This window comes from Aphelocoma coerulescens, chromosome 29, assembly GCF_041296385.1.
Source record: "Aphelocoma coerulescens isolate FSJ_1873_10779 chromosome 29, UR_Acoe_1.0, whole genome shotgun sequence".
Classification (NCBI taxonomy): Eukaryota; Metazoa; Chordata; class Aves; order Passeriformes; family Corvidae; genus Aphelocoma; species Aphelocoma coerulescens.
In genome coordinates this window covers 1,890,186-1,915,781 of record NC_091042.1, presented here as the reverse complement: position 1 = coordinate 1,915,781, position 25,596 = coordinate 1,890,186, and the positions used below count along the sequence as shown (strand labels likewise).

The following is a 25,596-nucleotide window of genomic DNA, read 5'->3' as shown; positions in this document are numbered from 1 at the left end:
ACTTCTTGGGCATGAGGCAAAACTGGATGACGGACATGTGCGAGGAGGGGGAAAAGTCAACCCAACCTCCTGGTTCCACTAAACCCAACTCAGTGAGAGGTCTAAATTAATTTTAAAAATGGGGTCAATGTATCAATGATTACAAACACTGTCCTACAGAACACCAAATTGCATAAGCCACCCCGAAAACGTCACATGGCACGCAGCCAACTGAGTAGCCAACATTCCCCATCGGCTAGCCAGCTCCAAACAAGTAAATCCATTAAAATATAACCCAGTGAAAGAGCCGGGAACGTTCTGTCTGCAAAACAACGGGAACTACCCAGGAGCAAGCTGCAGACGCTTGGAGCACAAGGAGATTCCATGATGCCGTCAGGGGAACTCCTTAATGACATGGCAGAGCACAGGATGCCGACCGGGGATTCCCTCTCTCCGTAGGTGCATCCCCGGCAGCACAAAAGGAGGAAGAGGAGAGCTCGTCTCACGCTCCCAAGTCCTGACTGGGATCCCAGAGACACATATTCATTTAGTCCAGCTCCATTTTAAATTAACCCCATCCAGCAGCAGAAATCCTGGCACTTCCCAGTGGGAGAGGGCACTGCCAGGTCCCCATCCCTGAAATATTCACCCACATTGACGCTGCATTTTGCACCGGGGAGGGGGAAAAGAAAAGTCTGATCGGTCTTTCTTTTTCTCAAGCCCCAAATAATTAAAACCTCATTCTAAAAATAAACTCACCGTGGTGGTTGTGCACTCTGAGCACGTCAGCTGTTTCCCGATTTCAACGGAGACTCCATGGCCACGACCAGTTCAAGAGGAATTCTGCCAGGATAACATCGCTCCCGGGAAGCCCCCGCCAGCTCTCCCGAATAAAACGTTTGCGATCTTTGCGGCTGCTCCGGCGAGCTCAGGGCTCTGACAAGCGGCTCGGCAGCGGAGCAGATCCCAGCTGTTCCCAGGGATGTCAGCACAGCTCTGCCAATAGCCACATCCACACCCCCCTCCTGCTCTCCCGCAAATCTTCAATGGAGCTGCCTCCGCACAGCCCGAGACGCCGTTAAAGACGCAGCATCCGTCCCCTGCCAGCCCCGGAGCCACCCGGAAGGGACCGGGGGGTCCTGGTGGATGGGGGGTTGGATGTGAGTCAGCAGCGTGTGTCCTGGAGCCAGGAGAGTCACCACATCCTGGGGGCATCAGCTCCAGCACCGCTGGACAGTGAGGGAGGGGATTGTCCCACTCTGCTCTGGGCTGGGGTAGCCTCATCTCCAGTGCTGGGGGCAGTTTGGGCACCACGATAGGGAAAAGGTCTAAAGATACTGGAGAGTGTTCAAAGGAGGGACACAGGAATGGGGAAAGGTCTGGAGGAGACGCACAAGGAGCAGCTGAGGGCACTTGGTTTGTTCAGCTGGAGGAGAGGAGACTGAGGGGAGACTCCTTGGGGGCTGCAGCTTCATCCCGAGGGGCAGCTCCAACCTCTGCTCTGGGGACCAGGGACAGGACCCCAGGGAATGGCTGGAGCTGTGTCAGGTTGGATATCAGGAAAGGGTCTTCCCAGAGGGTGCTGGGCACTGCCCAGGCTCCCCAGGGAATGGGCATGGTCCCAAGGCTGCCAGAGCTCCAGGAGCCTTTGGACACTGCTCCCAGGGATGCCCAGGGTGGGATTTTGGGGTGTCTGTGCAGGGCCAGGAGTTGGGATCAATGATCCTTGGGAGCCCCCCTTCCAACTCAGGGTATTCCATGATTCCATAAAAGAAGGGATGGCAGATACCACCCAAGGCATCAGCAGCCTCCAGAAGGATTCAGGTGCGTGGACAACACCCAACACGACACCCCACACCTGCCCAGGTGGGTCACAGCCAGCCTTGCTCTGCTCCTGTCACTGCTGCCACGACTCTTCTGAGGGGTCACTTTGTTAACGGTTTAATTTCAATTCAGTTCTTTATTTTTCTTGCTCATTCATCGGTGATTAAATATGGAGAGGCAGAAAACAAGAAATGCAAACAGCCCCAGAGAAGTTGGAAACCTTTCGCTTGCTTAAATTTTCCCCAGAAAGGCATTTTCCACCCCAGACTTGGCGATTCTGCAGGCACAGAGGCCGCAATCAAATCTGCTCTCCACATCCCATGGATGGAAAATGGGGGAGAAAGGAATTATGAGGGACAAGAAGACAAAAATCACCTGCAATGCTCTTCCAGTGTTGTCAAAGGTCTCAATTCATCATCCCACACCTTGGAATGCAGAGACTCCAGGAATGTGGTACAAGATTTTCCCACCAAAAGGTGCAAGGAAGACGGATCCAAAGGATCCCAGTTCCTTTTATGTCTCCCATTTCTGGCCACTTTAGGTTTTTTTTACTCTCAATTCTGCAAAGAACTTTTACAATGAAGGAACCTGGGCAAGAAAACCAAAGCACAACCTCACGGGCTCTTTGAGAAATGGGCACCAGGGTCTGAGCAGGGGGAGGAGGATGAGGGGCTTCAGCTGAGCTCAGCCTAAGGAGGATGAGGGGCTTCAGCTGAGCTCAGTCTAAAGAGGATGAGGGGCCTCAGCTGAGCTCAGGGGGGAGGAGGATGAGGAGCTTCAATTGAGCTCAGCCTAAGGAGGATGAGGGGCCTCAGCTGAGCTCAGCCTAAGGAGGACAAGGGGCTTCAGCTAAGCTCAGCCTAAGGAGGACAAGGGGCTCCAGCTGAGCTCAGTCTAAGGAGGATGAGGGGCTTCAGCTGAGCTCTATCTACAGAGGATGAGGGGCTTCAGCTGAGCTCAGTCTATGGAGGAGGAGGGGCTTCAGCTGAGCTCAGTCTAAGGAGGATGAGGATCTCCAGCTGAGCTCAGCCTAAGGAGGATGAGGATCTCCAGCTGAGCTCGGGTTCTGCTGCTGCTCAGGAGCTCCAGAGGCAGCGGCAGCCCCGGTTGCTCAGCAGGAGCCGGGCTGGAGCCGTGGCCGGCAGCGCGTGCTCAGAGTGAGTCTCCGTGGCAGCCAGGCCTGCGGGACCCAGGGATCAGCCCAACAGCTCAGCACCAGCTTTCACCCCCTTTTAACTCATCTCTTTGGGGGTTGGTTATTCCTGGCACCTGGGAATAGGCCCCTGGAGTGTGAAACCTGGAGCTCTGAGCCCTGAAGCGGCTCCAGGAGACACTTTGCAAGTGAAAAAGTGACAGAAAGGGGCAGAGGAAGCATTCCCAGGGCAAGGATCACTGCTCCACACAGAGCCTTCAAGCTCCCCCAAACCCAGTGAAGCCAACAGCTTCATTCTGCTAAGGAGCATCCTGTGGTCAGAGGTGGCCTCAGGATCGTGAGGGATGGGTGCTGGAGCCTCAGGATCATGAAGGATGGGTGCTGGAGCCTCAGGATTGTGAGGGATGGGTGCTGGAGCCTCAGGATCATGAGGGATGGGTGCTGGAGCCCTGTAGTGGCAGGATCAGCGCTGTACAAGGAGAAAACCCAGGATGGGTGCTCTCCCCTTCTTCCAGATCTCCCTGTTTTCAAAGAACATCCCATTGGTTTGGATGTCGAGGCCTCACTGTGTGTAGTTAAAGGAGGAAGAAAAGCAGCTCCATGAGAGCCTGCAGACCTGAGCTCTGGCATTTGGGCAGGTGGATCAGCAGATTTCGGAATGCGAAAGCCTCCGGCCCCAAGACGTGAGCACCTGCCCCAGACAGCACAAGTGCAGCCTCCTGCAGGCTCATCCAGCTCTTCCCAAAATCCCCGTCCATCGCTGCGAGCCAGCAGCGTTTCATCCTCATGGAACACAGTGCAAGTGAGAGGATTTCCTGAGCTGCATCCTTCTCCTTACATGGGAGACAACAAATCCCGTGTGGAGGGAGGAGGAGGAAGAAGAAGAATGAATCAGCCCCAGCAGCCTGGACAAAGCCCCACGGAGAAGATTCCTGCCTCTCATACCGAGAGCCCTCGGCTCTGGAATCGCAGCCACACAGAGAAACTGGGTCAGGGAAAGCGGGGACGAGGAAGATGCAGCAGTTCCAGGTATTGCCTGTGCTCCCGGCTGGCAGGGAAGCTGCCAGTGCCCAACGGTCACAGCAAGGAGGAAACAAAGGGAAAAGCAACAAGACATTCCCTCCTCCCTGCATGAGCCCAGGCTCTGTCTGGCAGCCCAGCTTCCATGGAGAGGAGTCAATTAGGAAGTGGATAAATTCCACCGGAAGGGGGAAAAGTCAGCACTTGTGACATTAAACCAGTGGGGTGGCACTGGTGCAAGTCGCCACCAGCAAGCAGGACTGGGATCTCCCAGAGACAGACTTTGCCAAGGGAATTCCATGTATCCATGCACCCACCCAGAGCACAGAACTCCCTGTCCCCTCAGAATGGGGGAAAGCCCCAAATCTGGGACAGGCTCACGTCTCACTCCTGTCAGCCTCAGCCCCCACAGCACCACAGGGATGAGGGAGAGGAGAATCCCCAAGGAGCTGGAGCACAGATATTCTTTGGGATGGAACTGACTTTGCTCAGGATCCAGCAGCGGCCATTGCCAGCGTTAATTACTGGAGTGCACAGGTGGAACCACGCCCCAGACAGCAGCTGCTTCCAAGGACATGAGGAGCACACGGACTGCGGAGAGGAGTTGGAGATGGAGAGGCTGCCTGCTGTGACTCAACGTCAGGTGCTGCCAGGTACCTGCCAGCATCCGAGCGCGGGGGTCAGCGAGGACACAAACACTTGGACAGACACCACAGAACCACATGGAGAGTCAAGGACCTTCCCAAGTCCTCCACGCCCACATTCTGATCCCGTGTTTTCCTCGGCATGTGTGTAGAGGTGACGCTTCCCGGGCTGGAAGCGTTCTCCAGGCAGCACAAAGAATTTTAATTCCACTTTCTATTTTAAAAAAGGGCCTTTCCATTCAAACCTGGCTTGGCCACGGATGCATTATCACAGCAACCACTCCCTCCCTGTCTGTCCCAGCATCAGACACCCGGAGATCCAGAGGGTCTGGGCCCAGCCTGTGACCCCTCGACCCCTCCAGCCCCTGTCCGAGCCGGGCCCGGTGTGGTTTGCCATGAACCAAATCTGTCAATGGCTCAAGACAGACACGTGGGCAGCGCCGAGCAGGGAGAACGTAGCACGCTCCATTCAGCTCCAATCCCTGATAAATAATTCAGGAAGAGAAATGCCGCAATACAGAGCCCAGCAAGATTTAAAAATAGACCATGCGCCGCTCCGGAGGAACGGAGGGAAGGAGAGGGGTGGCAGGAACGGGAGCACGAGGGGTGCCAGCAGCTCCACACCCCGACCCCAAGCACAGGTGTTCACATTCTCTTTTAGCTGGGAATTTAACTCAATTATTGTTAGCACAGCAGCAGCGTTCCGGGCTGGATCCTGTCCTGGATCGGAGCCCTGCAAGGAGGCAGAGTCCCAAAAAACGAGCCCCAGCAGGAGGAAGGATGTAGGTGGGTACTACCTCAAATCCAGCTGCCAGCAACCCAGGCACTTCCATTCATCACCCATAACAGCAGCTGCTGGACAACTGTCCCAAGAGCTGTACCCCAAATTATAGAAATAAAGAATGTTGTATTTATAGAGATATAAAATGTATAAAAATAGATAAATATACAATCTATCCATCAAAACCATACAAATATCATCACACAAACACCACTCCCAGTCAGGCAATAAGCGGAAAACTCTTGTCTCAGGATTCCATCACCCTTCCTGCATCCTAAAAAAAACCCCAAACCAACCCAACTTTGTGCTACCCTAAAATATCCAACTCTCTGAACAGTGTAGGTGTCACCTGGATTTTCGTGGTGGTGATTAGAACACAGAAAGGATGTAGGAAGATCATTTACCAGCTCCTTCCACCTGTACAAAACACTTCCCATTCCCTATTCATTATTAATTAACCTCAGTCAGAGGTACAGCCCCTTTATCCCAGTTTGCCACGGGGATGCTCTAAAGGAAAAAAATGGGCTTTCCAGGTTTTGCAGGAATACTTTGCCAGATGGCTGCGTTCTCCCCTCCTCTCTCAGCTTCAAAAATAGCTCCAGAAAGACACGGATTTTTCCCTGCTTCCTCGTGAACAACGATCCCAGCTTCCTAAGGACTTGTGAGATGGGGAACTGCCACTAATAAGAAAATACAGAGTGAGATTTTCCTAAGGAAAAATAAAATTGTGTCATGTATAGGTGATTAAAAACCTAATAACTCTGGACCGAGAGGCTTTCCATAAATATTTTGGAGTTTTCCCAACAAACATGAAAATAAATATAGGGAAGACATGGCAGCAGCTGCTGTGAGGAGACTCTGACAGGACACCAAAACTCCCAAAAAAGCTGCTGGTCAGTGAGGAGATGGAGGAGAAGCTCCCAACGCTCCCACTAGTGGCAAGTCAAGACTCCTGCGATCCAGAATCCACCCAGAATCCATCCACAGAAGCTGGGAATACCCGTAAGGATTGACAGGCAGGTGGAATGAGATGAGCTTTAAGGTCCCTCCCAACCCAAACCATCCTGGGATTCCAAAATTCCCTGGTAAAACAGAGTTGCTCTCACCAGCCCAGCAAATCTGCTGTTGAACCCTCCCAGTCACATCCCAGTGGGAATTTAGGATTTTTCCTTATTCTGGGAAGCTCTGTGCTGTTGGGATCACACTCAGCAGGAGGGGCTCACGTCCATCCAGGCAGCGCCAAGGACACCAACTGCTTCCATACATCCCATGTCCCTGTTTGAAGGCAACCTGTGGGGGAGAGCTGGGAAAAGAAAAGCCCAAAATTTTGGGATACAGACTCGTTTAAAGGGAGAGAGCAGGCTGAGGCTGGAGCAACCAAGCCAGTCACGGAGGCAGGACACAAACACCTCAGCATTCCCCACATTCCAGGTTTTCCTTTTCCAGGCTCCCCCCTTTCCCCCCCATCCAGGGTCAAATCCCAACACCACTGGCCTCAAAGCTCAGGGTTGTTTGGACATAGGGAAGCAGGCAGGATGGGATCCTGCTGGGAAGGACACGAACACCTCAGCATTCCCCACATTCTGGGTCTTCCTTTTCCATTCATCCTCCTTTCCCCCCATGCAGGGTCAAATCCCAACAGAAGTGGGCTCAGAGCTCCTGGTCCTTTGGGTTTGGACATGGGGAACCAGGCAGGACAGGATCCTACTGGGCATCACTGCATTGCCCACGTTCTGGATCTTTCTTTCCTGCTCATGCTCCCTCCTTCCCCCCCATCCAAGGTAAAATCCCACCAGGATTGGGCTCAAAGCTCCTGGGATGGACACAGGGAAGCAGGCAGCAGAGGATCCCATTTCCTCATGGAATTTCCTGCCTGAAGCCTCCCCAGAGAGGTCAGCTTCTGGGATAACACCTTCCCAAACAAAGCAGATTTTGTGTCTAAACTCAGCTCAGGAGAAATTAATTCCTCAAAGAAAAAGATGTCAAAGCAAGAGCAAAATTTAAAAAACTTCATTAAAAAAAAACCCAAAAAGAGCTGCTCTGACGAGTGGGCTGGGCCTGCCCACACTCAATCATCCCCGAAATTCTCCGGGAAGCAGCGGTGACTCAGCCTGCGGCACACACAGACAGCTCGTGCTCCTGACCCAGGATGGAGCTGCCCTTCCCAGGAACCCCTGGATCCACACGCGCCTCATCCCGGAGCGTGTGCCAGGGAATCCCGGTGCTGACAGGCACGAGGGAGACCCCAGCCCGTCCCACACCCCTCACCTGGGCTGCAATCCAGGGAGGGATGGATCTCAGCCGGGGTCGTGGGATTCGAGGGAAGGTGCAAGGAAAGATGGAGGAGAGCTGGAGGGGAGGGAAACTCCCTCAGGTCCTTGAGTGTGTTTTGAGTTCAACAAGGTCAAGTGTTGGGTCCCACATTTGGGTCACAACCACCCCATGGAACGCTCCAGCTTGGGGGAAGAGGTGCTGGAAAGCTGGGAAAGGCCCTGGTGTGCCAGCGGCTGGACACGAGCCCAGGTGTGCCCAGGTGGGCAAAAGGCCGATGGCACCTGGGATTGTCCCCCCGTGCTGGCACTGCTGAGGCCCCTCCAGTGCCGGATCCAGTTCTGGGCCCTCACGGCCACAGGGACACTGAGGGGCCAGAACGTGGCCAGAGCTGGCCAAAGGCTGGGCCAGCAGGAGAAGGGTCTGGAGAACTCCTGAGGGAGCTGGGAAAGGGGCTCAGCCCGGAGCGAAGGAGGCTCAGGAGGGACCTTTTCACCCCACAACTCCCTGACAGGAGAGCGCAGCCGGGTGGGGTCGGGCTCTGCTCCCAGGGAACACCAGGATGAGAAATGGCCCCAGATTCCTCCAGGAGAGGGTCAGGATGGACAGCAGGAGGAATATTACATGGAAAGAGTGGTCATGCACTGTCAGGTTGTCAAGCACCATCAGGTCTGCCACTTGTTCCACAGAATCATGGAATCCCTGAGGTGGGAAAAGATCTGCAAGGGCATTAAGTCCAACCTGTGACTGATCCCCATCAGAGCCCCGAGTGCCACATCCAGTCATTCCCTGGGCACCTCCAGGGATGGGAACTCCACCACCACCTCCCTGGGCAGTCCTTTCCCATGCCTGACAACCTTTTCCATGGAAAAATTCCTCCTGATGTCCAACACAAACCCCCCCTGGTGCAGCTTGAGGCTGTTTTCCTTTGTCCTGGTGTTTCCTGGGAGCAGAGCCCGACCACACCCCCCGGCTGCCCCCTCCTGTCAGGGAGTTGTGCAGAGCCACAAGCCCCCCCCTGAGCCTCCTTTGCTCCAGGCTGAGCCCCTTTCCCAGCTCCCTCAGAAGTTCTCCAGCCCCTTCTCCTGCTGCTCCAGCCCCTTCCCAGGCTCCACTGTCCTTCTCCAGATACACTCCAGGCACCTGGAGGTCTCTGACCTCTCCAAACTCCAACAGGCACTTCCAAAACCCATCCTTAAAAAAATGATTCAGACCAAGGTAGGAGGTGAATCCCCCTGTCCCATGCATTTGTTTCCTCCCAACATCGCCTTCCCTGCCAGGGCACAGAAACACCAACATCTCCCACAGCTTATTCCCGAATGAATCCACCGGGAGTTCTGCCCCTGCAGCCAGGCTCAGAGGCTCAGGATCATCTCAACAGGCATTAAATCATTTTAACATGGGCTTCAACCTCTGCTGGAGCCTTTGGATCCAGCCACAAATGGATATTTGGGAAGAATTTAGGGCCAGGAAAGCGCCTTGGCACAGGAATGCAGGGGAAGCACCGAGTATTGGCAAGATCAGTTTATTGAGTTTCTCTTTAGCCAAAAAAAAAAAAAAGCCCTTTGAAAAGTCTTCAAGGTGCCAAGCTGTGTTCCCTGTCTCTGGCTGCACCTCCTGCTCCAAATTACTTGGGAATAACACGGAGTGACCCAAACCTGCTGCACTGGAGTGATTCAGGTGGGAGAGGAGCTCCCAGAGCTGCTCTGGAAGTTTGGACACAGATCCCTCTGTGGTGCCTCTGGGGCAGCCACCTCCTCCTCGAAGACAACTAAAAAATAATCCATTTATTAAAACAAGCTCTGATCTGGCTCTAATTTAATAGTAAATGAGATAATGAGGTGAAGTGAACTGCAGAGGTGCAGACAGAGGCACAGAGAGCGGGGCTGGGAGCAGTGTTTGCTGAGAGGGGTGGTTTAGGCACCTCAAAGGGGTGATTTAGGCACCTTCCCCCCAAAATCAGGGGTTTGGAATAGCAGCACTGCCACGACCTTAAATTTAGCAACACAAATGGCATCAGTGCTATAAGGGGAACTCGATTCCAACGGGGGATCCGGTGTCACAGCCAGCACCAGGGGTCCCGTGGAACAGCTGGAAGGAGGGATTGGACATGGATATTCTCCACTGCTCCAAGGCAGCACTGAGCCAGAGGAGCTGCTTCTCTCTCAGGAATTCATCCATCAGCACAGCAGTTTCCTTCCCCTTTGGGTCAGGTGAGGCCCCTCTAATCAGGGAATCCTGGAATAGTTTGGGTTGGGAGAGACCTTAAAGCTCATCCAGTTCCAGCCCACCTTCCACTATCCCAGCTCCAAGGTCTGTCCAGCCTGGCCTTGGACACTTCCAGGGATCTGGCATTCCTTCCAACCCCTTTTCCAAGCCAGGTCAGACAACCAGTGACAAGTACCAGGAACAAACAATTCCTGTGAGACTGAGCAGTGCCGCCCTTTCTCCCAACACTCCCCACTCCAGGAATCCCAAATCCTCGGCCCACAGTTTCCCAGGCACAGGGATTTCAGCTGTGTGGAGTTCCCACTCTGGTTTGCTGCATGTTCAGCAAACGTGGCCAAAAATCCACCTTGTTCCTCCCAACACCTTTCGTCAGCGCTGCAGAATCACAAAAGTATTCCAGGAACCCTTGGGAATTTTCCCAGCGTGGAAAAGCTCCTGTGTCCCTGAGCTGATCCATGCTGGCATTAAGAGCACCCCTACAGCAACAGGTCACTGGGATTAGGCAGAGGCAAATCAGCTCCCAGGATTAGGAACCACCACAGGGAGATCTCGGACAAGGGGAGAGAGGTGAGGCCCACACCAGGTTTGAGCCAGGACATTTAATTTTAAATTCCCCAAAAGCCAACGTGTTCGGGAATGAACAACAAGGATTCTGGTGATGTTCCTTCCCCCAACCCACTGGCTACATCTGCTTCCACCAGCAGCTCAGAAGCACAGATTTCTACCAGTCCATTTCAAACAGACCTGAGGACGCTTTAACGAACACTTTAATTAACATCAACTCACCTATGACACCTCCTGCCAGGAGACAGAAGCAACTCTGACCCTCAGCCCAAATTCCCACAGGTACCAAATAAAAACCCTGGGAGGATTTCAACGGTCTCAGGGCCAGGAACACCGAAAAAGAAGCAACAAAACCGCCTTTCCACGTATGCCACCAGCACAGACCCTCCGGACCCCTCCAAACCAGCACCTTCCCACCTGTTGGGAGATGCCAGGACTGGCGATCACTGCCGGGAAAAGCATTTCAAAGCAAAGACACTGTCCGTGAGGAGAGCAGAACACCGCACGGCGCTTCCCAGCTCCTGAAGGGCCCCGGGCTCCTCTCCCACCTGTGGCTCTCGGCTTCCCCAGCTCCGTGCGAGCCGAGCCCGGGCACTGCCGGCTCCCAGCGGGATCTGCCGTGTCTCGGGTGCCGGCAGCTCCGGCTCCACGTGCTCCACCAACGTGCCCGGGGAAGCGGCTCCGGGGGACTGCTCCGAGCAGCGGCTCCGCGAGGCCCGGAGAGCCCCCGGGGAGCAGCACCGAGCGAGCCCCGGGAGGGGCAGCGCAGGAGCCGGACCCCGAGAGGGGCAGCCCCGGAGCCCGCACCGAGCGCTCCCCGAGAGAGGCAGCCCGGGAACCGCAATGAGCGACCTCCGAGAGGGGCGGCCAGGAACTGACCCCCGAGAGGGGCAGCCCCGTGCCGGAGCCCGCACCGAGCGACCCCCGAGAGGGGCAGCCCCGGGACGGGAAGCACCGACGGCAGCGCCCCGGCGGGAGCAGCCCCGGGACACGCCGCCGCCGCGGGGGAAGGACCGGGGGCACCGTGGGAGGGTCCCCGCGGCGGCCGCCGTCCCCGGTGCACCGCGATCGCCGCGCTGTCCCCAGCCCTGATCCCCCCCGCCCCCGCTCCACTTACCGGGCCGCGCCGGGCCGGGCCCTGCGCCGCGGGGCCGCCGCCGCCACCCCGGGCCGGGCCGGGCCTGGGCCAGCGCAGGCCGCCCGGGCGGGGCGGCGGGGGGCGCAGGACGGGGGGGGAAGGGGGGGGGAGGGGAGGGTGGCCGGAACGGGGAAAAACGGGGAAAGAAACGGGAAAAAAAAAAAAGGGAAAGAGGAGGCGGCCCCTCCCCCGCGGCGTGCGCGCTGCGTCAACGCGCCGTGCGCGCTGCGTCATCATCCTGCGCCCGCGCGCCCGCGTTGCTGTGGCAACCGGAGGGACGCTACGCGCCGGGGAAGGCGGGAGGGGCGTGGGGCGCCCCCTGGCGCGGCGGAGGGAGCGGCGGGGGCGCCACAGCGCGCGGCAGCGCCTTTTATGGAAAGGGGCGGGGCTTGGGGCGGGGCTACGGACAGGCTCCGCCCACCCGCCGTGACCCCGCCCCCCCGCGCGCGGGAGTCCGGCTCTGCCCCCTCAGGGGTCCCGCAGCCCCCGGGATCCTCCATCCCCGGCGATCCCAAATTCCCCGGGGGTCCCACACCTCCCCGGGGATCCCATAGCACCCCGGGATCCCACAGCCCCCCGGGGGTCCCACATCACCAGGGATCCCACACCTCTCCGGGGTCCCACATCACCAGGGATCCCACAGCCCCTCGGGGATCCCACATCACCAGGGGTCCCACACCTCCCCGGCGATCCCACATCACCAGGGATCCCACAGTCCCCCGGGGGTCCCACGTCACCAGGGATCCCACAGTCCCCCGGGGGTCCCACATCACCAGGGATCTCACAGCCTCCCGGGGTCCCACATCACCAGGGATCTCACATCTTCCCCGGGGTCCCACAACACCCCGGGATCCTCCATCCCCGGGTATCCCAAATTCCCTAGGAGTCCCACATCTCCCGGGGGGTCCCACATCACCAGGGATCCCACAGCCCCCCAGGGGTCCTAGATCCCCAAGGGTTCTCCAGCCCCGGGAATCCCACATCTCTGGGGATCCCTCATTCCCAGGGATCTCTCATCCCCCATGGATCCCCTATCCCCAGGGGTCCCTCATCCCGCCGGGAATACTCCTGGGATTCCCTTTCTCTGAGTATCCCCCACCCCCAAGGCTACCCCATTCCCCAGGATTCCCCATCCGCCGGGGATCCCTCATTGGTCGGGATCTCCCATCTCCAACAGCCCTTCCATCCCCCAGAATCTCCCTTCTCTGAGGATCCCCGACCTCCAGAGATTCCCCCAGCCCGCAGGGATCCCACATTCCCCGAGGACCCCCCGCCTCCGTGGTCCCCACAGCGCACCGGGGGCCTCCGGTACACCCTGGATACCCCGGGAGCCTCCACCGTGTATCTGCCTGGGCACCGCCGGGGTGGCACCGAGGTGGCACCGGGGCGGCCTCGATGTCCCCGCTCTGCGCCCCCCGAGCAGCAGCACCATCCGCCCGGCTCCACCTTAACCGGAGCGGCCGCGCCGCGCTGCCCGCGCCCGGGCGGCTCCGCGGGAGCGCAGGGGCGTTTATCTCGCCCGGGATCAGCCAATATTTGTGGCCACGTCAGGAGAACGAGCCCATCCTCGCTCCGTGCTCCCGCTGAGCCCAGTTCCGCCACCCTGCTCCGCTCCCTGGCCCCGGCGCTGCCGCTGGCTCATCCCGTTCGGCTTCTCGGACACTGCTGGAACCCCCACGCTGTCACCTCCCGCCACCGGCAATGACGGTCACCGTGGCTCTCCTGCTCCTGAGCCTGCTACGGGTGGCGGCTGCCAAGGGTGCGTGGTGCCCGGCCTGCGGGGTGGCCGCGCTGGCCCCCGGCACGCAGCGGGACGCGCTCCTGGCGATGGCCAAGCAGAGCATCCTAGCCAAGCTCCGCTTGCCAGCCAGGCCCAGCGCCCCCCAGCCCCCGGCCCGAGGGGCCCTGCTGACCGCGCTCCGCAGGATGCGAGCGCAGCGCTCGGACACGGCCGCCACCCCAGGGATGCTCCGGGACGGCCGCGTCCCACCCCTGCGTCCCGGGATGGGGCTGCAGGAATACGAGATCCTGAGCTTTGCTGAGTCAGGTGCGTACGGATCCGCATCCTGTGGGTGGGGGGCATGGAGGGAAGGGAGGTCGTGAGGAGGTGGGAGGTGCACGGGGTGGAGGGAATGCTGCTGGAAGGTGCCAGAGGCTCCCGACCCTTTGTATCCACATCCCAAGCGTGTCCCAAGGGAATCACTCACAGAGGGGACGTGCAGAGGTGGCAGGGTGGCACAGAGCGCGGATGTGCTGCTGTGTCGTGTCACCTGTTGCCCACTTCGGCTGAACCGTCCCCCTTGTGCTGGAGGTGGAGGGCTCCAATGGCCACGTTTTCCGAAACGGGATTTTTAGCCTCGATTTCCTGCCAGCCCATAGCATGTGGACAGAGCTCCACAGCCCACAGTGCCTCCACGTCCCACCCAAAGCGGTGGGTGCCTCATTTCACTCCAAAATCTGCTGCTTCTGGGAGGAGAGAACTCCCCAAAACACACTCAGGGCTCCTGACAAGCATCCCTGGATAAAGAGAATCCCACTTCTAGCAGACAACTTTCCTTGGAGAGACATAGACTCGCCACCCCATCCCACAGAGCACCCTGCACCCTCACTTTCCCAGACCAAATTCCACGTGGTGAGGTGGGGGTGCTCCACTCCCCTCGCAGGCCCCGTGTCCTCAAAGCCCTTCGGGGACAATGCTGCTCCGCGGCACGTTGTGTTCCCACACTGCAGGACAATGGGGAGCTGTCTCCTGGCTTGGTGGATCGCTGGCTGGAATCGAGCCGGGGGGTGATCCCAGGCTTGGAGCACGGGGAGGGGGTTGTGTCCTCACAGGCAGAGCTGTGCCAGGAGCCCCGAGTGCTCTCATGGCCCCGTCAGCCCTTTCTCGGCCAGGAGGAGCAGCAGCTCTGCAGCCAAGGAAGGAGGGAAGGCTCCGGGGAGACCTCAGAGCCCCTTCCAGTACCTACAAGGGCTCCAAGAGAGCTGGAGAGGGACTTTGGGCAAGGTCCTGGAGTGTCAGGACAAAGGGGAATCTTGGAATATGAAGGGCTTCATATTGGAGAAGAGGAGATTTAGATGGGATTTTGGGAAGAAATTCCTCCCTGTGAAAATGGGCACAGGTTGCCCAGAGAAGTTGCCCCATCCCTGGAAGTGTCCAAGGCCGTGTTGGACGGGGCTTGGAGCAACCTGGGATAGTGGAAGGTGTCCCTGCCCATGGCAGGGGTGGGAAGAGGCGAGTCCCTGCTTTGCTTCACTCCTGACTCTGCTCTTGGTTCTGTGCACAGGATCCTCCACTCCCCACAGTGTCCATCTTCATTTCCGCTTCTCCCAGGAGGTGGCCAGGAGCACTGAGATCCTCCAGGCCACCCTCTACCTGTTCTGGGCAGCCCCCAGCCCCGGGGCACAGCCCGTCACCATCAGGATCCTGCAGCCGGACCCAGCAAGGCCAAACATGACAGTGGCCAGCGAGACACAGCTGGAGGTGCAGAGATCCGGCTGGACCACGCTGGACATTGGAGCAGCTGTCCAGAGCCTCTTTGGACAAGACATCCCACGGCTCACGGTGGAACTGGAGGTGCCGGAGGACTGGGGGTCCCCGCTGCCATCTGACCACAGTGATTCCCACTGGCCATTTGTGGTGGCCCAAGCCCAGGCTAGGACACCCCACCGTCTCCATCGTCGTGGCATCGATTGCGGCGGGGACTCGCGGATGTGCTGCCGCCAGGAATTCTTTGTGGACTTCAAGGAGATCGGCTGGGAGGACTGGATCATCCAGCCGGAGGGGTACCACATGAACTACTGCGCGGGGCTGTGCCCGCTGCACATGGCCGGCGTTCCCGGCCTCGCCGCCTCCTTCCACACCGCCGTCCTCAACCGCATCAAGGCTGCCAGCGCGGCGGCGGCCGTGAACTCCTGCTGTGTTCCCACCCAGCGCCGGCCCCTCTCGTTGCTCTACTACGACCGGGACAGCAACATCGTCAAGACCGACATCCCCGACATGATCGTGGACTCCTGTGGCTGCACCTGAGTGTTGCCGGAGTGGGCGGGAGGCCAGGACATGGCAGTGCAGGGCTCCCTCCTCCCGGCTCCTGGCTGGGAGGCAGGAGCTCTGCCAAGGGGGTTTCTCCTCCTCAGGGTGAAGCATCGAGGGTGATGCTGAATGTGCAAGTCCCCTCCTCTCTCCACTCCCACATGGTTCTTTCCCCCTTCAGATCTGCCCATGGATTCCTCTCACAGCCCCTCAGACTGGCTCATGTGGGACTCCAGAGCCTTCTCCTGCCAGATCAGGATGGTCCCACTGCCATCCCAGCCCAAGGTCGTGGTGCGCCATGGTTGCGGCTACACCAACACAGGACCCACCAGTGGCCATCCTGGGCTGCTGGGGCTGGCAAGGACAGAGGGCAGGGGTCGTTCCCATGGCCCCACTCAGCTGGACACGTGGCTGAGCAGGGAGAGGAAAGGGAAATCTATCCCAGTGGGAGGAATGTGTCCTCCTCTCCAAGCACCCCAGCTACCTGGTGTCCAATAAAGACTCCCAGCCGTGGTGTGTGTCCCTGTGCGTGTGCCCTGTCACTCACCAGCACATCTTCCGGTGCTCCTGGCATGGGCAGCCCTGGGATGGCACGGGACAGACCCGTTCTGCCACTGAAAACCCAGGCAGTGGGACTGGGCATCTCCACACTGCTCCCAAAGCCCTCCCATGCTCTCTGCCCCTCGGCTGCCTTTCCCAGGGGGATGGATGGGGAAACACGGCATTGGAGGAGGGGTGGTAGAGGTTGTCTTATTTCTGGGCATAGGCAGCGATATGGGATACACATCATAAGGTCACCCCAAGACAATGGGGAACCCCTAATTCATCCCAACCAAATCCAGGGCATAGCAGGGTAACCCACTGGGCACAGATTTGTAATTCCCACCAGGAAAGGCGCCATTCCTTGCTTGGGCCGAATTTCCCATTCCACCAAAACCACCTGTATTTGGCCACCCCTGTCCCAAATCAGGACAGAACCAAGAAACGCTTCTGCCTTTTGAAGCGGACAGACTTTGGGGCAGCCTCAGCACCCAGAAACCCCCCGAAACCCCCTCGCCCCACTGCAGAGCATCCCCTCGGCACATCCCTGGCCTGCAGCCAGAGCAGCTGTCCCCCCCCGCTGCCCCTCGCCAGCCTGGTGACAGCAAAGTGGGACATGTCAGGGCCGTGAGAGCGGGGGGCAAAGGGCGGCTCCAACACTTCGGCCCCATTACGTAACTGCGCGTTCGGGTTTCTCCACCGCTCCCCACGTGTCCCCCGTTTGCGAGGACTGGAGAAGAGGGGAGAAGGTGCTGGGGTGGGACATTGGGGTGGGGGGTCCTGGGGTGATCCTTGAGGGGTGACTTCAGTCTTGGGGTCCACTCAGCAAGAGCTGACGACCAACCCCAGAGGCCGGGACAGAGGTGATGTGGGCAGGGAGGGGGTTGGCAGGAGGAGGAGCTGGTGTCAGACCCTCTCCCCACCCAGCTTTGCATCCACTGCCCACTCCAGGATGATGAGCCGTGAGCAGCTCTGGCTGGAGCCAGGGCAGGACGCACATTGTCCCATGTGGAGAACGGATGGAAGAGCCAGGAGCAGGTGACAGTGTCTGGAGCAGGTGACAGTGTCTGGAGCAGGTGACAGTGTTTGGCCACACGCACACACCCTGTGGCAGGCGCTCCCATGAAGCCCCCATGGAATGGGGACCCCCATGGCCCCAGCCAGGGTGACCTCAGTCCTGGGATCCACCTGCAAGGGTTGACAACTGACCCCAGAGGCTGGGACAGAACTGATCCAGGTGGGGAAAGGGTCAGAAGAGTGAGGAGGTGGTGTCAGACCCTCTCCCCATCCAGCTTCACGTCCTCTGCCTGCTCCAGGATGAGCCCCAAGCCACAAGCAGCTCTGGCTGGAGCAGGGTTGTCCTGGAGGACCTCTGACACCTGGAGAAGGGATGGAAGGGCCATCAGCAGGTGACACCACCCACATTGTACACATCCTCCCACCAGCCCTGATGGGGCAGGGACCCCCTTCTCCCCAGATCCAGGTGTCCAGGTGCCTCCAGGACTTGGACCCAAAGCGTTCCTGCCACATGGGAAGGGAGGAAGGCTCTGGGATTGATCCTGTCTGGCATCCAAGGCCACTTGCGCAAACCCAAAGAGGGTTTGGTGTTTGTTTTTTGCCTTCTTTTTCCAACGCCTCGTTTCACTGTCTATATTTATTGAACAAACAGCTTCCCTGGAGCCAGGGCCAAGCCTCCTGGGATGCAGCAGCTCTGGGCACGCAGAGACCAGGGAAGGGGCAGGAGAGCTGTTGGCTGGTCCTGTGGCCCCACAGACCCCTCAGCTCAAGCAGCACAACCCTGAGAGGCTGAGCTGGGGCTTGTCCTGCTCCCACGGGAAACACGGCACCTGAATGGACCCGACAGCCCCTTCCTCACCCACAGCACAGGGTGCTCAGGAATTCCAAGGTGGCACTTCCCACCTGGGGAACTCGCAGGGTGAGGAGGGTGCAATCAGGAAAGATTCCTTGGAGCCAGGGATCGTCCCTCCCTGCCATGACACTGTGCTCTGCTGGTATCCCCTGATCCCTCAGGAGGCTGTGGAAGGGGTGGCTCAGGCCTGGTGATGGGAAATTGTCCTGTTGGGACCAGTAAGGCCAGTGGGGAGCCCACCCTGCAGCCCCCAGCACAGCAATGCCACAGGGACATGGCATCCATGCAATCAGCCTGGATGCAGCTGTGACACAGATGGGGACAGATGTGATGTCCCTTCCGTCTCCACTCCAGGAGGAGACAGATGTGCTGGAAGGACCCTTTGCCAGTATCAACAGCCCCTGAAGCAAAGGTCCAAGCGCACTGTGCCAAGTGTCCCTGGGCAAGTCCAGCTCCCAGGAGGGGTGGGAATTTCTGACAGTCCCTTCCCTTGCCTTGAGAAGAGTTAATGTTTAATTCTCAGTCTCATGGCCCGTTAATTCTCAGTCTCATGGCCCGTTCCCAGCCAGCAGCACCACTGTGGTGACTGGTGCCCTTCTCCCAAGGAACAAGCAACAGGGCAAGAGGAAACGGCCTCAAGTTGTGCCAGGAGAGGTTTCAATTGGAGATTAAGGAAAATTTCATCATGGAATGGGTGGTCAAGCCCTGGAACAGACTGCCCAGGGCAGTGGTGGAGTCCCCATCCCTGGAAGGGTTCCAAAACATGTGGATGTTGCAGCTGGGGACATGGTTAATGGTGGCCTTGGCTGTGCTGGGTTACTGGTTGGACTCAATGATCCAGGACTTTCCAGCTTTAATGATTCCATGGCTCCATGATTCCATGATTCCGTGGTTCCGTGATTCCAAGATTCCATGATTCCATGGTTCCATGATTCCATGATTCCATGATTCCATGATTCCATGGTTCCATGAGCCATGCTCAGGCGCTGCTGCACGAGCTCTTGGGGGGTCCCGGCTCAGCCCAGCCAGTTGTCACCTCCAGGTCAGGTCACCGGGTGCCACATTCGCCCCACCGGCCATGGGGTCAGAGGCCCCGGAGCCATGTGTGCACCGGGTGCTGGGCCCAGGGGGACTTTGGGGGTATTTTGGTCAGGTCAGTCCCTGGGCTTTGCTTTCTGGGAACCGCTTAATCAACAACACAATTATGCAATGGGTGCAAGAGCCGCCACGGCTCCGTGCTGACCCCTGCCCTAGATCCGGGGGCCGGAGCGTGCCGGGGGGCACGTGGTGTGAGGGGTATGGGATGCTCTTGCTAAGCTGGAGATGGAGTGGGGGTTCATTGGAGTGCTGCCCCATGCAGAGGGATCTGGGCAGGTTGGACAGGGTTAATCCCTTTGGGGACACCCCACTGCCAGCCTGGAACGGAGGGTGGGTGTGCTGGAGAGTCCCTCACCCGTTCTGCCACGCTTTGTCTCCTGTTTCCCCCACCCCTGCGCTGGTCGTGGCTCTACGATCTGGCAGGGGTGGGGGAATTCAGCACAGCAGGGCGATGGGTATGGGGTGCACAAGGAGAGTGTCCAAAATGGAGCAGGTGTCCAGATATTTGGGAGGGAGCCTGAATGTGTGTAAGTGCGTATCACAGAATCCAGGATGGTCTGGGTTGGAAAGGACCTTAAAGATCATCCAGTTCCACTCCCTGCCATGGACAGGGACACCTTCCACTATCCCAGGGTGCCCCAAGCCCTGTCCAGTGTGGCCTTCAACACTTCAGGGATGGGGCTTCTCCAAGCAACCTCTGCCAGTGCCTCACCACCCTCACCGTGAGGAATTCCTTCCCAATGTCCCATCTAACTCTGTCCTGTGTCAGCAGGAAGACACCACCCCCGATCCTGTAAGAAGTCACTCTCCATGTGGGAGCATCTTTGCCTGTGAGCACGTGTGCCCTGCACCTGGCTGGAAGTGCCACCTGCTCCATCCTGCTCCATCCTGCTCCATCCTGCTCCATCCTGCTCCTGCCTGCAGCCAGGGCTCCCAGGCCCTGTGGGATCCGTGCTCCCAGGCCAGCCTGTGCCCACTCTTTCCTCTCTGTTGACATTCCTGGGCTATTCTGGGAGCTGCCAGCAGGCCCGGCCAGCTGAGCCCTTTGTCCCCTTGCTCCGTGGTTGCATCACCTCCGGTGGGTGCTTTTTCCCAGACAGCCCACTCTGTTTACATGGCACCTCTGGCTTGGCCAGGGCCAGGGGCTCTGTGTGGTCAAGACCTTGGAGTCGGTGCATGGCGCGGTGGGCACAGGACATGCAGGAGCTCTGGCCTGGCAGGGCTTCAAGTTCCCTGGCTTCCCTGCTCCAGCTGGGCTCTGCCGATCCCACACAATGTGGCACCTTGCATCACTTTCAGGAGGTTTCTGCCGGTCCCTGCCCTGCCTCAGTCTGCACAACCCTCTCCAAAGAGTCTGAGAAACATCTTCAGGTTGATGTGACACTGGCTGTCACCTCCTGAGTCCTCAGGACACACAAATCCGCTTTTTATTGTGTGAGGAGGAGGGAACACAGTGTATGCATTCACTGGCCCTTCCCAGCTCTGCCTCGGGCTGAGGATGGACCAGGTGGTCCAAGGGGTGGGCTCAGACCCCCAAACCTATCACTGGTGGGAGTGACAAAAGCCCAGAGACGTGACAGTCCCCAGGAGCTGCAGGGTCATCCCAGAGCCCCTGGATCCCTGCTGAGTCCTCTGTCAGCACCCAGCGGGACTGTCATGGCTAGGAGGGCTCGGGGGTGCCCTGGGGGCAGTGCCCAGGCTGGGGGCAGGTCTGTGGATCCATGGATGGGCAGCTGAGCTGGGATGTCTCTGGCTGGCTGCTGGGGCTCCTCCACCGGCCAGGATTTAATCCAGCCCTCACTCCCTGAAGGTTTTGGAGGATCCCACTGCCCGTACTGGCGGGGCTGGCCGGGGTCCCTCTTCCCCGCGGGCTGATGCCAGGGTGATCCGCAGGCAGAGCCCAGGGCACAGAGAGCCCCTTGCCCGCACAGCCCCTCACGTTCCACTCTCTGCGCACACCCACGTGAACCTCCCCCGTATCACCCCTCACTCGTGTTCAGCCCACGCGGGCACGGCGGGGGCCGGTGCTCGGTCCCCCGTGGGACTCCTCCCGCAGCGACCCGACGGTTGGCGGGGACCGGGAACGGGGGAGGATGGGGGGGCTGCTCACCGACCCCCCCGCGGGGAGGCGGGGGTGGGGTGCTAATCCCCGTAATCCCCGACGGGACGGGACAGGCAGGTGCGGCGGCCAATGGCGGGGGGGCGGGGGGGCGGCGGGACCGCCCCCGGCCGCAGGTGCCCAAAGCAGGCCGTGCCGCACCGCTCCCGGTGCCGCTCCCGTCCCGTCGGCGCTGCTCCCGGTGCCGCTTCCGTCCCATCGGCGCGGTCCCGTCACGCCGCTCCCGCTCCCGTCCGATCGGTGCCGGTCCCTCGGTGCCGGTGACGGTCCCGCCCCGTCAGTGCCGCTCCCGGTGCTGATCCCGTCCCGTCCGGTGGGCGCGGATGGCGGCGCGCGGCGCGGGCCCGTGGCTGCTGCTGGCCGCGGTTCTGTGCGCGGCGGCCGAGCCGCGCTGCCCGTCGTGCCCGGCGGGCGCGGAGCGGCGGCTGCTGGAGGAGGTGGCCAAGAAGCAGCTGTTGGAAAAGCTGCGGCTCCGCGATCGGCCGCGGCTCGCCCACGCCGTGCCCCGCGCCGCGGTGGCCCGCGCCCTGCGGCGGCTGCAGGCGGGAGGCGCCCACCGGAGCCCCGGGGTTACCGGCGAGGAGGAGGAGGAGGAGCAGGGCTACGAGATCATCAGTTTCGCGGAGGCAGGTGGGTGCGCGACCCCCGACGGGGCGCGGGTGAGCCCGGTGAGCCCCGGGGCGAGGGGTCCGTGCCCTGCCGCGCTGGGGACCCCCAGGGACGCGCAGCCCCGCGGGGTGCGGGGACTCGGACCCACGCGGGCTGTGGGTAGCTCTGGAGTCACCGCACTTGTCGCGCATCAGTGACATCCCCGCTGCGCGAGGGCTCAGCCGGGGAGGCGGAGGTGCCCCCTCTCCTGCTCCTGCCTGTTGGGACCCTGCGCCCTGAGGGGCTGCGATGACCCCCCAAAACATGGGGCTCCCCAGAGTGCCTGGGACTCCCGAGTAGCTAGAGATGGGAGCTGCAGGATTAGCTTGGGGGGCTGGAAACACTTTCCAGCCTCACCCTGTGAAGAGGGGCCAGGTGAGAGCAAGCTCCCCTTCTGCACCCCTTCTGCCAGGCAGCGTGGGACAGCCCCCCATTCCGGAGGTTGCATTCCCAGGGAAGGTTGGAGGACAGACGAAGCTGGAAGTCTTGACTTGCCGGATGGCGGGGGAGCATCCCTCAGCGCTCACCTTCTCATGCCTTTCTCCCCTCAGATCTCACATCGCCCTCCAGTCTGGGGCTGCAATTCCAGTTCAGCCAGGCGCAGGACCAGGACATTCGCATCCTGCAGGCTCAGCTCTGGCTCTACCTGCGAGTGCCCCGGGCCGGCCTCACCCTGAGGATCTTCCTGGCCAGCGAGGCCGGGGCCGTGGCGCGGGGCAATCGCACGCTGCTGGGGGAGAGGCGGCTGAGCACAGCGGACAGCGGCTGGCGCTCCTTCCCCCTCCTGCCGGCCCTGCAGAGCTTCTTCGGGGGGCAGAGCCGGACCCTGCGGCTGGAACTGGAGAGCTGCGGGGACAGGAGCAATATCATGGCGCTGGTCAATGCCAGCTGGTCCCACCAGCCCTTCCTGGTGGCCAAGGTGAAGGTGAGGGAGCCCGAACACCACGTGGCCAAGCGCAGCCTCCGCTGCAGCCAGAACTCCAACCTCTGCTGCCGCAAGGATTACTACGTGGACTTCCGTGACATCGGTTGGAACGACTGGATCATCAAGCCCGAGGGCTACCAGATAAACTACTGCGTGGGCCAGTGCCCTCTGCACGTGGCCGGCAGCCCTGGCATGGCCTCTTCCTTCCACACGGCCGTCTTCAACCTTGTCAAAGCCAACAACGTCCGGGCGTTGGGGCATTCCTGCTGCGTGCCCACGCGGCGCCGGCCGCTCTCCGTCCTCTACTTCGATCGCAACAGCAATATTGTCAAGACTGACATTCCCGACATGATTGTTGATGCCTGTGGCTGTAGTTAGGGCTGGGGGAGCTGTGCTGGGACCCCCCTTCTCCTCTGGTGGAGGGGGAAGGAGCTGGAGAGCTCCGTGAGCTGGAGTCAGCCCTCGGTGCAATGGACCCCTTTGGAAAGGCTGGGAGGGAGAGGGTCTCGTCAGGGGGAGCAGGGAATCTCCGGAGAGTGCCTGGAGCAGGGGGTTCTGGGGACATATGGGACTGAGCCAAAGCCACATTGGTCTACCCAAGCCTGGGCTGTGGGTGTTGTTGACTCTGGACATCCCTGCCTGCGCTGTCCCCAAGCTGATCTCACATTCCTGGTGGTCACATTCCCCCCTCGTGTGGGGGCCCCACTTGGTTCACATTCAGTGTCTCATGAGGGGTTGGGACATGGCTTCCTTGGGAGCAGAGTGGGTGCAGAAACGGAGCTGCTTCCTCCAGGTGGGAAGCTGGAGGACAAGGCAGTCCCACTTGTTTCCCTACTGAACAAACCTTCCTGCACCCAGTTCAGGCCTGGTTTTGGGGACAGATGGAATGGGGCACAGATAACAGGCCTGGGAGAGGGGAATGAAGGGTAGGACTTCGTCAAGAACCCCAAAACAGCAGTGACTGGACAAAGTTCTCTGATCCCTGGAGGGTGTGGAGCTGTGAGGGCCAAGCTTCCAGGTCCTGTGTGCTTTTCCTTTCCCTGGGTTTGTGCTTTCCTCCCCTGTTCCCAGCCCCAGTCAGATCTCCTCCAGCCTGGTGCCTCTATAAGGGGAGCTCCAGCTCAAACTTTGCCTTCAAGACCACACTCAAGGTACAGATTTGGTTTATGCCGCTGGTTTTGCAGCTGTTCTTATTTTCTCAGTTCCTGCAGCCGTTGGGACTCGTTGGTGCTCCATCCTCTCTGCCGAAGATCCCCCTCTGCCTTCCCCTTCCTCATGCACCCACATGGCCTCCGTTTTAATTTATTATAAAACATTTTGGTGTGACTTCTGGAATAAAGGGGTGGAAATGCAAGATCCAGGCTCTGGCTGCTTTTTCCTGGGACCACCTACAGGGATGGGGTGAAGGAGAGAGGGTCCTGCTTGGCCAGAAGAGTCCAGATCCCTCAGGCACTGGGGCTGGAGTAGCACAGGAGCTGCATGGCACTGCCATACTGGAAGCTGTGGGGAGCTGTGGGCTTCGAGGGGCTCCTGGCGTGCTCACAAGGCCTCTGCAGGGGGGTCTTCCCTGCAGATGGGGTTCCCAGGAATCAAGCAGGGGCTGGGACCCAGGTCCCACCTCACTAGGGATTGGAGAGGGATGGGAGCATCAAAGCTGTGTCCCAGCAGGGCAGGCACTGGGAAGCATCACCCAGCTTGGAGATGCTGTTCTTCACCTGGAACAATCCCAAGTGGAACTCTGGTCACTCTGGCTGCAGGTGGGTGATCCCAATTGCTGAGCCACAGCCCACCCCCAAATCCTGGGCCCCACTGCAAAGAACCTGACCATGTCCCACCTCCCCAGTCCTCCTCGTGTGCTCCCCCAAACACCACCCATGACCCCAGTCTCAGCCCCATCCCAGACAGAGGGTCGGGTGGGTGACGGGGAGTCTCCTGCAGAATTTGGGGTGAGATGCTCCTGGAGCGGGAGGCAATGCTCATCCCGCTGAGATCCCACATGCTGGCCTGGGTCCCTGTTGCGCAAGCGCCCGCTCAAAGCTCAGTTTGGGGCTGTTTTATCTGGGGACAAACCCCCTCGATTTCCCAGCTTGGCCCTGCCAGCGGCCAAAGGGCAGCTTTCATCAGCCAGTGCAGCGGGCATCCCCCCAGCGCCTGGGGCACTGCGGCCATCACCGCACTCCCAAAATATCCCCGCTGTGGGCAAAAGCCAACGGCACCTGCAGGACGCCTCGGCCTCCTGGGCGCTCCCACACCCCCAGTCCGTGTCCTGGGAGCACGTGCTGCCCTGCACACGCTGGGAGCTGGATCTCCAGGAAGCACACGGGGATGTGTGTGGTGTCTGCAGAGTCACCCTGTTCCCCTCCCAAATCAGCGTTCCAGGAGGGAATGCATCCAGCCACGTGGAGCATCCCACCAAGACACCACAAACGTGTTTTCTGTCGCCAGCAAGAAGGGAAGTTTTCCTTTGTTTTCCCCATGGCAGTGAGCGTGTCCCTGTGTGGAGGGGGGTGTCCACATGCGTGTGTGCCGTGTGCTGACTCACTGACACACTGACACGCTGCCCCCGCACCGAGGTGCTGAGCTGGCTGTGGTGGCACCGCTAAATCCCTAATCTGGGGGATCATCTGGCCCTGCTCTGAGCTGCTTTGACTTTCCCAAACAGGAGACCGGGATTATTCGTGCAGTGGGGGATGAGGCGGGGTCGGGGTGTGGTGGTTGAGAGCTGCTCCGAGGGCCTGCCCAGGTGTTGGTTACACCCAGGGG

General features: G+C 59.6%; 3 protein-coding genes across 3 annotated transcripts in view; 2 read left to right on the top strand and 1 right to left on the bottom strand.

Annotated features, from left to right (window-relative positions):
• Window positions 1–11,623, bottom strand: part of R3HDM2 (R3H domain containing 2) — a 40,479-nt gene extending 28,856 nt beyond the window's left edge. Inside the window, exon 1 of the mRNA XM_068997568.1 lies at window positions 11,583–11,623. The gene's annotated coding sequence lies outside the window, so the exon portion shown is untranslated. The remainder of the gene's footprint in view (window positions 1–11,582) is intronic.
• Window positions 11,624–12,842: 1,219 nt separating this feature from the next.
• LOC138100053 (inhibin beta C chain-like) lies at window positions 12,843–16,146 on the top strand. Its single transcript, XM_068997736.1, has 2 exons — window positions 12,843–13,650; window positions 14,888–16,146. The coding sequence occupies exons 1-2, from the start codon at window positions 13,305–13,307 to the stop codon at window positions 15,628–15,630; spliced, it is 1,089 nt and encodes a 362-aa protein (XP_068853837.1). The 5' UTR covers window positions 12,843–13,304; the 3' UTR covers window positions 15,631–16,146.
• Window positions 16,147–21,358: 5,212 nt separating this feature from the next.
• LOC138100034 (inhibin beta C chain-like) lies at window positions 21,359–24,187 on the top strand. Its single transcript, XM_068997709.1, has 2 exons — window positions 21,359–21,890; window positions 22,460–24,187. Exons 1-2 carry the CDS (start codon window positions 21,584–21,586, stop codon window positions 23,209–23,211), a joined length of 1,059 nt encoding a protein of 352 aa, XP_068853810.1. The 5' UTR covers window positions 21,359–21,583; the 3' UTR covers window positions 23,212–24,187.
• Window positions 24,188–25,596: the final 1,409 nt, after the last annotated feature.